The sequence below is a fragment of the Triticum aestivum genome, chromosome 1B (assembly GCF_018294505.1).
Source record: "Triticum aestivum cultivar Chinese Spring chromosome 1B, IWGSC CS RefSeq v2.1, whole genome shotgun sequence".
NCBI lineage: Eukaryota > Viridiplantae > Streptophyta > Magnoliopsida > Poales > Poaceae > Triticum > Triticum aestivum.
In genome coordinates this window covers 45,229,883-45,242,533 of record NC_057795.1, presented here as the reverse complement: position 1 = coordinate 45,242,533, position 12,651 = coordinate 45,229,883, and the positions used below count along the sequence as shown (strand labels likewise).

The window sequence follows — 12,651 nt, the reverse complement described above, 5'->3', positions numbered from 1 at the left end:
GTAAAGTTGATTTCAAGGAATCTACACTCTTACCATCACTCTTGTCAAAAAATATGCTATCATCGACGAAAAGCAGGTGAGATATAGGAGGGCCAATGATGCCATTGTGTAGACCTTTTTAATCACCTCCAGCTTCCTTATTTAGAAGCAAGCAAGAGAGACCCTCCGTACAAAGAAGAAATAAGTATAGTCTGATGGGGTGAACTTGTCGAATGCCACGAGTCGGTATCACAGGATATGTCAATTCTCCATTGACCCTGACCGAATAACGTACCTCAGTTACACACCTCATAACAGTCTTAATCCATGTGTCAGCAAAACCAAGTTTGGTCAAACAGCCCTTAAGACAAGACCACTTCACCCTGTCATACGCCTTTATCATGTTAATCTTAAGAGCAAAGTATGGTTTCTTGGTACGTTGTCTTCTGATTGTGTGCAGGCATTCAAAAGCAATCAGTGCATTATCAGTAATAAGGCGTCCCGGGACAAAAGCACTTTGACATTCAAAAACAATAACAGGCAAACAAACTTTCAACCTGTTAGCAAGGACCTTGAAAGCTATTTTGTATAGAACGTTGCAAAGGATGGTAGGGCGGAAGTTGGTTAGATGATCAGGTTTTGATACCTTTGGTATAAGGACAATTGTGGAATCACAAAACCAAAGTGGAACCTCCGCACCATTCAGAAAGCAATGAACTGCATCACAAATTTCATCACGCAAAAAAATCCCAATGTGTTTGATAGAATAAACCCCATCAGGTACCGCCAGTCCCACCTGAAAATAGAGCTTTTCTGATTTCTTCATTGGTATAAGTTTACACAATTCTGAATTCATGTCATCTGTGACTTTACAATGTACGGCATTCAGAACCCAAGGCATATAGGAACAGTCCTCCGAGGAGAATAAATCAGCATAGAAATTCTTGATCATATTTCTAGTCTCAGGGAGATCCTCACAAATTGAACCATCTGCGCGTTTAAGCAAAGAAATTCTATTTGTTCTTCTACGTGCAGAAGCTCGAGCATGGAAAAAAACAGTGTTATGGTCACCCTCCTTTAACCAGTCCACTCTAGAGCATTGACGAGCCATAATTTCGTCTCTTTCAAACAATTCACACGACTTCTTTTCCACACTCAGTTCTTCAGCAATAGCCTCTGCTAATCTAGGCCCTGTTCTCAATCGCCTTAACTGAAGTTCCTTTTGTCTGATTTCTTTTGTAAAACCTAAATGAAGTGACACTCCAATCTTTTAGAGACCCTGATAACATATTCAAGTTGGACCAAGTATCACCAAGAGAAGTGTGTCCTGATCTCTTCACGGTCCAGGCCTTTTCCATGGTTTCCTTGTAATCAGGAGCTCTCAACCAAGCAGCCTCAAATTTGAAAGAGCTCTGCACTGGTAGCTTTCGACGAGAATTCGCGACTTGTGTAGATCCAACAAGACATTTAGCCTCAAATTTGAAAGAAGCATCAGTTTGAGGAAAAGATAGTTACTTGAATAATCCATAGAAAACTCTACATGAACTTTAGCAAAGAAGAAACTAATAAATAACCATGTACCATGCATATGCATGCCAACAATTTATGCGTTTCTTTGGTAATGGATGTGAAACTGGGCAACCAGTGTATAGTGGTACATCACATTTCAGGTGTAAGTTAGGGAGACATCGAGGAATGCAGTAGTATTGAAGTGTGTTTTGTGGCATGAATGTTGCTTGCTTCTCGTCTGGGCGTCTCCTTTGGCCTCTCGGGACACTTGTTGAATCCCCTCCCCCGTCTCCTTTGGCCGACAGTCGTACTTCAACTCACCCACAATTCCTGCCGCCACCCACGATCGATGCTAAGGTCACTTGGTTGTTGTTTATCACCACGGTCGCATATGCTCATCAAGGTAAAAATGTCACGCGACTGACAAAATATTGTATATGTGAATTAGCCCACAATGACCCAGTTCTAGTTCAACCGGGTCTATAGTATCCACTCCACTCTAATCTAAGCCCATATCCGCGCCATCATTGTTGTCGTTTTTACTGCTGAAAATTCGTGTGCATCTCAGGGAAGATAAATTTGTAATCCTCTTGTCATACAGTTGTCTTTGCTGGTCTTTAAGTTTTAACCTGGAACTCGGCTATTTGATGTCCCGCTCATGTTGGTATTAGCAGTGTACTTTTGGTTGTGGTTATATTAATTCATACCTGTTAACATCATCATTCAAAGTTCCCAGTTTCTGGGAAATCGCCATTTAGTTGTGTTATCATTCAGCCAAGTTCTTAGGAACAATTACATAGGAATTGTGTGTCAATTTTCGTTCAATTTGTTAGCAACAAGCTGGGCCCCAAGTGCCAGGTTCACTTTTTTTAGATGCCAGGTGCACTTTTGGTGACGAAGCAGGATGCAACCCCTGGTCCGAAAAGAAAGGGCCCCACATCTCTCCCTCTCCAGGGTGAGATGGGCGGCGGTGGGGGCGCCCCTATATCTCACATTAAGCGAGTCGAGTCATCCGACTTGCTAAAGCGCACGGCGATATGGGCCGGCCCAGTTTGCGGTAAGCACACTGACTCCTTTTCTTTTCTGTTATTTTTTCATGTTTTTTATTCCATTTTCTAGTTTTAGTTACACTTTTAAATATTATAAACATATATGTTACAAAAAAAATACTTCACATAATATAAAAATTGTTAATCATGCTTTGAAACATGTTGAATGTGTATACAAAAAATGTTGACCATGTACTAAAAAAATGATGAAATTTCTTGATCATATATATAAAAAATGTTAATCAAGCATTTACAAAATATTGAACAAGTATTTGAAAAATATCGAACAAGTATTTGAATTTTTTTGAATAAGTATTAAAAAATGTTGAACACGAATATTAAAAATGTACTCAAAATGTCGAATAAGTATTGGGAAAATGTAGAATAAGTATTCAAAAAATGTTAAACGAGTATATGAAAAATGCTAAACAAGTATTTGAAAGAGTAAGTTTTAATAATGTTGAACAAATATTTGGAAAAAATGTTGAATAATTATTAAAAAATATTGAACGAGTATTTGAAAAATGTTGAACAAGTATTGAAAAATTTGTTGAATAAGTGTTCGTACAATGTTGAACGTGTATACAAAAACTGTTGATCACTTAATAAACAATGTTTTTTAACCATACAAAAATGTAGAGTGGAAATGAAAACAAACATAAGAAAAAAATAAATAGAACACAAAAATTTGAGAAGAAAAACAAAACCAAACAAAAAATGGAGAAGAAACAAAACGCAAGTAAAACGAAGAAACAAATGCAAGAAAGAATAAAAAAATGGAGACGAAAAAAACCAGAAAAAACCCGGATCGAATTGCAACAAGTAGGACGTGCCCTACAACTTAGAATGAGAGGGATCCTAGGCGGAGTCGCTAGCAGCACCCGATCGCAGCCTGGAGACCAAGGATCGAACCCTGGTTCTCCAATTTCATCTCGTGTATTTTTAATCTGTAGGTTTGCGAGGTGAGGCAATGGAGGTGTCGGTGCTCGGCGTGTGGCTGCACGTCCAAGGAGTCTCGGGCCCAAATCGGGCAGTGGCGGGCATCGAAGAGCAGACTAGGCCAGATGCATTGGGGCGGCTGCCACGGGCTGCGGATCTGGAGGCGGCCTGCTAGTCCGTGCAACGGCAGGTCCGACATGGCTGACTGCGGCACGCAAAAGATTCAAGACCTAGTGCCTGGATCTGACGATTGCGATGGTGGTTGCTATTGTATGTGCGATGACAGCAGCTGCCCCGACTGTGGGTGCTCCCTGTAGCACCTGAATCGGGGCGGCGGCCCCTCTTCTTCAACGGAGGCAGACTCCGTGGTCGTGTTGATGACTCAGAGTTTGGACTCGAGGTGTTGGCGGCACTTCTGAGGCTGGTGGTAGTATGGGACGCCCCTCCATCAACAGACTGGGTTCGATGCGGCTGGGCAGGTGACACATGCATCTCTCTCGGAGTCGTCAGATAGTGTCTGTTGCCGACAAGTGAAGCCTCTGGCGGATGCGCCGCCTGCGGATGCTGCTACGCACGACGTCTCATGCGGGGACATCAAGTCATTCCTTCCACCGGCATGTGCTACACCGTGGCTCTGGCGGAGGTCTCATGTCTAGCCTGTTTGCTGCTGGATTGAAGGTGGTTCGACGGTGAGGGAGGCAGGCAGTATGTGATGTTTGTCTTCTCCAGAGGTATCTGTTTATCGGGGTGTTGGTTTCGGATAAAAATGATGGTACATACAACCTCAATGGCAAATTTATGCACTCCGGTGAAAACACAAGATCTCTAATCAAGCTAGGACGACACGCACCTGCGTCGTGTCCTTGTGTGAGCGGCGGCCGGGCCGTTGTGTAGCTACATGCATGTTTGTTTTGCTGGGTCAAGCGGCTGTTGTGGAGATGCAGCATAGGCATAGGACGTCTGCGTGTATGTATGTTAGCTAGTGCGTGCGTGCGCGGGGTGGCCCTGATATGTGTGACCGTGTGCTATTTTAGCACCTACGTGAGGGCGGCCAGGAGCGAGAGATGTAGTCGCATGTGTGCGCGTGTGTTCTCAGCGGTTGGCTGTGCCACAGAGTTTGTGCTAAAGAAAAGTGAAGCCGTTCGTCGGTGAGGCGCCGTTCGTGTGGGGTGGTGTATGTCGCCGGAAAACTTTGTGTCAAGTGTCCTCCTCCTTCCACCTCCGTCCGAGCGAGAGAGAGAGAGAGGGGTTCATCCGGCGTTCATGTCGCTGGAGGCTATTTGGTGTTCGTCGCCGAACCGGGTTTGTCCCGACAATCCGGTGTTCAACCTCGTATTGGACTCACCATCATCAGCGCACGTGCAGTGATTCCTTCTTGAAAGTGTAGTCTAGGAATTGTGTATTTTTTGTTTTGATATCATCTTGTAACATATGGTTGGTGGTTATCTGGTGGAGTTACTATCGCGAGTCATGCATCCTTGGGCTTGCTTTTCATTATTTCTAGGTCAATGTTGTTCGGCTGCTGAATTTTTGCATTCTTAATAATACTAGTCGCCAACCCGTGCAGTTGCACGGGCTAGTGAACTGGATCATGGAAACGACACATGAAGAATTTGAAATCCGAGAATACAAATTGTAATAATAAATGACACCAAAATATTACTCCCTCCATCCTATAATATATGATGTCATTACAACCAATGTGCTCATCATATATTGATTGTAATAACATCTTATATTATGGGATGGAAGGACTATGTTCTTAGATCATATGGCGTCATTTTTATAAGATTATCTTTTCTTTCAAGACAGAAAAACTAAATAAAAAAGCAAAACTAATTATTTCATTGGTCACCCTAAGCATTAATTTTTCCACCCAATTTCAGAAGAATGCGGAGCCACACAATTGCTTACTTCCTTAGGTTTATTCATGTGTACACATTTTGACTTTTATACGTGTAATAATTTTAGAATATTAGCATTGTTAGCAGTGGTAGTCTGAGTACAAAAATACTAAAATGTATTAACTATGGCAATGCCAATTATTCAGAGATACCAAGAAGAAACATATACCTGCTGTGCTGGCACTTCATGTATTTCAAAATAACCGAGTCTGAAAAACAGTTTGTAACCAAATAATCCGCCTGATTTAGCAGTTTACGAATAAAGTAATGTTGCAAAAAGTATGTTGGAATTAAACAAAGGAGAAAACTTATTCTATTTGGAATATAAAGAGCATGAAAACTTACAGAGAGCTTATACTGTACATATAGGCACGACCTTATATATTAATAATAAGGAATAATAAACACATTAATAAAAAGCATAAAAAGGCATATTCCTAAACCATAGAAAAAAGACTTGAAACGTACATCTGCTAGAACCCATATGAATCATCACTGTTGTAACCTCTTTCTTAGTCGGTCTCATCATCACTATCATATCATCTTCGTTGTCTGACGGAGGTGGAGGCTCTTCCTCGTCGTCAGCGTCTTCGTTTAACTTTTCTAGCATAAGTATGTCATTTTCATTGACAATGGTCTCACCATCATTCCGTGCATCGTCATCGTTTGGATCCACATCATCATCACCCAATGGTCTAGCGTCATCGTTTCTAACCACATCATCATCATCAGGTTGCTCTTGATAGAACACTCCCTCGTATGTCATGGGGTTAATGTTGTAGTAATCGTCTTCATTCGGGTTCGGTAGCTTACCATGTGGCGACACCTTGAACACAACTTCTCAACCCTTTAGGTACTCTTTCTGGCATGGGTAAGGCAGATAATATACTTGTGTAGCTTGGGTAGCCGCAATGAAGAGATCGGCTCCGGCGTAGATGGTTGGTTTAACTTCGACCAAACCAATGGAAGGCGTATGTTTTACCCCCTCGCGCGAATCGAACCATCGACATTTGAACACATGCAGACTTAGGGTCTCGCGCCCCTGGTGGAATTTAATCTCGTATATATTTTGTACCCTTCCATAGTAGTCTACTGAATTTTGACCGGGGGTGTACACTTCGGTATTTATAGTTTTGGGATCAGGCCGGCTGTTCTGGTGCTCCTCTGTATGGAAGCGATACCTATTCACATCATACTTTTTACATGTCATGACGGCAGGGTCAAAACCCATGGAAACCCATCTCAATTCATCATCCATAGATATGTTCGGATCTTTTCCCTACAAGTATAATTGAAATTGTTGTGTGCATTAGTTAACTAATAAATGTTGAACTAGGTATTTAATAGTGGAGTATGGAAAATTACTTTCTCCATGAACCAAGCAACAAAATTTTTACGTCCAGGGTTTCCATGACGGAGAAGAGTAAGTGCCTCCGCCTCAGTAGGAGGATTCATTCCCGTCCATTCCTCTTGAACAAAATCACTAAAAAAAAGAAAAGCGGTGTTAGACCGGGACTAAGTGAACATAGAACATGATGATGGGAAGACATAAAGAAATGGCGTAGTGGTATTACCTCATCCACACTTCCTCAACTTCCTTGATGTTGTGTAAGATATAGAACATGAGGTCCTCCCACTCTTGTCGTGGCATGTTATAACATTTCGAGGCCCCAGCCCTCCCACCTTGCGCGTTGAATAGATGGAGCCTGGGTTGATACTTGGGCTCTTCTATATTGTATCGAGGCACCTTGTTATGCAGATGGAGAACGTGGTCTGGATAGTATGATGTCCTGAGGTCTGCCACCTCCTCTAGGATAACTGCCTCAGCTATGGAAGCTTCAATCTTAGCTTTGTTTCCACATTTCTTTCGGAGATGCTTGTTCTGTCTCTCAGGGCCATACTGCCAGCGATTCTGCACAGGCCCCCCCAACAATACCTCGTTCACGAGGTGCAGAATGAGATGTGTCATCGGAGTAAAGAAGCCTGGCGGAAAGATCTTCTCTAGCTTGACTATCAACTCCGGTGCCTTCTTATGTAATTTTTCAATCACATCTTTACTTACTTCTTTAGCACAGAGCGTGCGGAAGAAATGGCTTAGCTCAGCAAGCACTCGCCAGACATGCTCAGGGACATAGCCTCCAACCATCACCGGCCGGTCCCTTTGCCCGTTGAAAGATTGACTCCCTTACTTATATTCGATGCATAACCGTCGGTGAACTTCAAAATGTGTTTCAGTCAGATAAGTACTTCCTTTTTTTCTGGCGGTTTAAGGACAAAGTCAGCATCTGGCTTGAACCAGTTTTTTCGACCGCCTGTGGGAGGCTTCATGTTCAGATGTGTTCTATCACAAATTCTCTGTTGATCGGCTCTAACTTTAACATTATCCTTCGTCTTATCAGGAATGTTGAGGATCGTATGGAAAAGGGACTCTGCCACACTCTTTTCGGTGTGCATCACATCGAAATTGTAAGGAAGTTTGAGGTCCTTGAAATAGGGAAGCTGCGAGAAGGGGGTAACGTGAGTTCAATTGTGCGTCTCACCATATCCCTCGAAGCCTTTGGCTTTGGCTTTGCCTTTGCCTTTGACTTTAGGCTGGAGAGCTTTTAGCTGAGCAAGAACATCTACCCCCGAAAATGTTGGAATCTCGGTTACTTCATGAACAACCCGGCCTTTCGTGAAGTTCTCCTTGTCTTCCCTGTCTGGATGGTCTGGAGGGAGGAACTGTCGATGCAGGTCAAAGGCTACATACTTGCCACCCTTACTCAGCCAAATCATTCGCAGAACCAGCATGCACACTGGGCATGGCATCTTCCCACTTGTACACCATCCACAGAATAGAGTGTAGCCGGGAAAGTCATGCATGCAATAGTGCAACCAAACTTTCATCAAGAAATTTCTCTGCAGATCCCGGTCGTATGTCAACCTCGGAAAGTACCAAGAATGGTGCAAAGCATCCACCAGCGGCTGCATAAACACACCCAGTTGCTTCCCCGGATAATCAGGCCCGGAATGATGAGCGACAAGAACATGGTCTTGCGTTGCATTAGGGCACCGGGAGGAAGATTGAGCGGAATTACAAACACGGGCCAGCAACTGTATGGATTGAACACGTACCATATGGATTCAACCCATCACCTGATATGGCTATTCTGACATTCCCACCCTCGGCTGCTTCCTCGGGGTATTCTTCATCGAACGACTTCCATGCTTCCCCTTCCGATGCATGTACGATTTTTTTTGGATTGTACGTTATACCTTCCTTGTGCCACTTCATCATTTTGGCAGACTCCTCCGTGATGAAAAGGCGCTGTAGTCTTTTTGTAAAATCAAGATACCGAAGAACCTTAACGGGGATGGCTAGCTTCCTTTTCTCACCATCCTCACCGACCACCTCAATGTACCGAGACGAACCACACTGCCTACAGTACTTGTCATCCGCATACTCATGCCTAAACAAAAGGCAATTCTTCGGGCAAACATCTATTTTCTCATAATCCATAGAGAGTGCCTTTATGATTTTCTTTGTATCATACATGCTTTTCGACAGTTCATGACCCTCAGGGAGGCTGTTAGCCCATACTCCCAAGAATGCTTCGAAGCATTTCTGGCTACAACCGTACTCAGCCTTGACTGCAATCAATTGTGAGATGGCATCCAACTGAGATATTTTTGCACCCGCATAAAGAGGTTTCTTCGACGAGGCCAAGACCTCCAAGAAGGCCTTTGCGGTTGCCTCCGGCTCCTCCGGTTCATTCTCTGAAGGTGTTGCATGTGCCGTTTCTGCAGCAATGACATCATCTAGCATGTCCCTGACCCCGTCGTCCACATAACCATCGATGCATTGTCGCATCACCTCCTCTCTTCCACGGTCCTACTCGGCTAAGTTTATCGGCGGCATGTCAAAAACTTGGCATATATCTGCGTGTGCGAAGGTGGTCAGTCATGTCCTTCTGATTTTTACGGTGACGTCTGGCACATCTCGCACAGGGGCATGGTGGGATAATTCTCATTGGACTACGGAATATCTCCTTCAAATACACATCGGTTTTTGCGATCCACTCTGATGTTACTCGATTCCGACGGATAAAACCACTATACATCCACTGATTATCTGCCATCCTCTGCTTTATTGGGAGCCAAACAACAAAATTAAGGATTCATTTAAATTAATCACATCAAATTTTTATTTTCTACGGCGTGGACGGCAATGTCCACCTACATCTCTAATAGGTAAAGATGGGTCCTAATCCCACCCGACGATGTGTAGATTGGGTACGTTGTCCATGCTCTACCCTGTTCCGAGACAAAATTTCGGTAGCACCTCCCCGCTGTTCTCCAGATACACGTCGCGGCTAATAGCCGGGAGGATGTGCTCCGAAGAACAACGGGAAGGCGCCACCGAAATCCTGTCTCGGACCAGGGTAGAGCATGGACAACGTACCCAATCTACACATCGTCGGGTTGTCCGTGGAAAACGCTGGACAATCAGAAAGAGCTGCGGTGATAAATATGCAATTGAATGCATATTTATCGATGCAACCATTTCGGACGGGAGACGCCTAGGTTACGCGACTTGACGAGAAAAGAAAATCTATTAACATGATTATTAAGATGGATTCGTAGCTCACCCTCGACTGTAGACGAAGTAGTCAAACAGCGATGAAATCACAGACCAATGCCTTCGATGACGATGACTCCAAAGATATGCAACACCAGAAAGCCTGTAAATTTTACCAACAAATAAACTTAGATCATCAAGTGTCAAAAAAACTTAGATCATCAAGTGTCAAAAAAAATTCATCATTATTTTGTAGCAAGACCATCATGAACAAAAAACCACTCATCACCAAGATGCGACACAATAAAGAATGCTAATCCACCGTGGCAAAAGTATATATATCATCTCATCGTCGTGGAAGTATACATATCATTATATATTATATAAGTAATCTTAACTTGGTAATCAAACTTGGTACATTTGTATATTGGGAGACAACCATAATGAAAACTCCAAGCAAGTAAACTACTGTGACTAATAGGAGGTCCAAATCGATGTAAAATTTGGGTCTTGCCAATGCTCTCTAGTCCCTAGCTTCTCCTGTGCACACACCACACCATATTTCATTACTTTTTCGTGATGAAAAACTAAAGCTGCTGTAGTGCTATTCCAAATCGATGTAAAATATCCAAATACTAACAGTATATATATCAAAGCACCAAATTGACTTATTATATATCCAAGCACTAACAGTAGGTAAAAAACTAACAATATGTATATATCCAAGCACTAACAGTAGTATTTATCAAATTGACTCATTATCCAAGCACTAACAGCAGGTAAAAAGCTAAAAAAAGGAAAAAATCAGCAGCAGAGGACGCCGGACAGCCGGAGCCGGTGCTCACCAGTAGCAGAGGGCCGGCAAGGGGGCGCCGGACCGCCGGAGCCGCGGCCACGGCCACCTCACCAGCAGATGTGGGGCAGGAAGGGGGTGTGGACGACGGGGCCAGGAAGGGGGCAGGGACGACCGGGCCGGTGCGGGGATGGGGCCGGGCGGGGACGGCCGACGGCGATGCGGGGCGGGCGGGGACGGCCGGCGGCAGTGCGGTGCGGGGACGGACGGCGGCGGTGCGGGACGAGGAAGGATGGCGGCGGTGCGGAACGGAGACGGGGGCGCGCGGTGCAGGGCGGGGACGGGGGCGCGCGGTGCAGGGCGGGAACGCCACGATGCGGCCCGGGCGGGGGCGGCGCCAGCGCAGAAGGGGGCGGCGGCGGCGGCGGCGGCGGCGGCGAAGATCAAGGGTGGCGTCGGGCTGGATCGAGGGGCGTGGAGGTACGAGTGGTCGGGGCAAGGTGGATAAGGCACGAGTGACCTTTTTTTTGCGATGACTTTTTTTTGCGAGCACTTTTTTTTGTCTAAATTGTGTAGAACTCACAGACTACATGGCTAATCAGTTTTTTTTGCGAGGATGATGGTTTGGAAGATAGGAATAAATTTCATTTCCTGTCAGAACATTGATCAGTTTAATGACTAAACAAACCGGAATAGACAAAATTAAAATGCCACTGTTGAGGAAAAAGAAAAATATTATGGATAACTAAGAGCTTATGTACTTATGATAATTTTATTATTTATTGGCTGTTAAATACGAGAGTGAACAAATTGCATGGAAAATTAGTGCAATTTGGAATGTAATGTTTTTTCTGTTGTTGTGATATCTCTCGCAAAATACATATTGCTGGCTATATATTGGTTTTTTCTAACTCTGCCAAATTGATTTAACTTAATTTGATATTGTACAATATGGGGCATTATTCGCTCTATGGAACAACATAGAAAACTTTCTAGGGGAAGGGTTTGGTCAAATAATTTTGACTGCACCTTGGAAAGGAAAATTATAGTATTTATCAATGGAATTGGCAAGGAGGAGGTGGAGGAAAATTGTGGTAATAATGCCAGCTTTGCATGAAAAGGAATTCACAGAATTGTCTATTGTTGAAAATTCGTTATTTATGGAGGAAGATGGGAACCACTCCGGAAAATTAAGGAAATTTGCTCTCATTTAACGGTATGCACATTGTTAATATTTGCATTGAGTATGTACATGTCACTACTTTCAAATAGTTAATTTGTAGCTTTAAGGTTCTATGTATTATATTGCTGGAATACAGTAGCAATTTTATTGACACATGCTAACAGTACCAAAGAAAATTATATATATTGTGTGTTTTTTCATTGCTATTAAATCTTATACACTTTGGAATTGGAAATTTTTCCATGAAACTCCTTGGTGGAGGAAAAGTATTATTGTTCATGAGTCACCCAGATTTTTCCGGAAACGGATGGAATATTAAAACACCTGGAAGTGGAGTCTATAAATAGGTCCCTACTCTCTAGTCTCAACATGCATCAGGAGCCGTGTGATATTTCGGTGGCATAGCTACGCGCCGAAGGTCACCCGCAATCCTAGTTGACCAGGAGATCTAGCCCTTTGACTTTTGCCAGACGGGCTTTGACCAGTGGTCTCTTCCACCTGGTTGCGACAGGTCTACCCATAACAACATCCCAGAACACGGTTTGGACACAACCCACCACTAGATTCCCTCCAGTTCTACCGCACCCGCACGATTCCCCCTCCAAGTGACAATGGCACTACCGTCCGTGGAAGGCGCCACACCACGGAGCCCCAAGACGGGCGTCTACGGATGGCACAACACGTTCACACATGCATCAGGAGCCGTGCGATGTTTTCGTGCATAGCTACGCCCTGAA

General features: G+C 43.8%; 1 protein-coding gene across 1 annotated transcript in view; it reads right to left on the bottom strand.

Moving 5' to 3' along the window:
* Positions 1-776: 776 nt before the first annotated feature.
* Positions 777-12,651, bottom strand: part of LOC123076724 (vegetative cell wall protein gp1) — a 62,053-nt gene continuing 50,178 nt past the window's right edge. Inside the window, exons 2-5 of the mRNA XM_044498842.1 lie at positions 10,784-11,251; positions 10,009-10,101; positions 5,550-5,589; positions 777-1,451 (exon numbers count right to left, since the gene is read on the bottom strand). Coding sequence (XP_044354777.1) covers positions 1,164-1,451; positions 5,550-5,589; positions 10,009-10,101; positions 10,784-11,251 — 889 coding nt within the window. The 3' untranslated portion in view covers positions 777-1,163. The remainder of the gene's footprint in view (positions 1,452-5,549; positions 5,590-10,008; positions 10,102-10,783; positions 11,252-12,651) is intronic.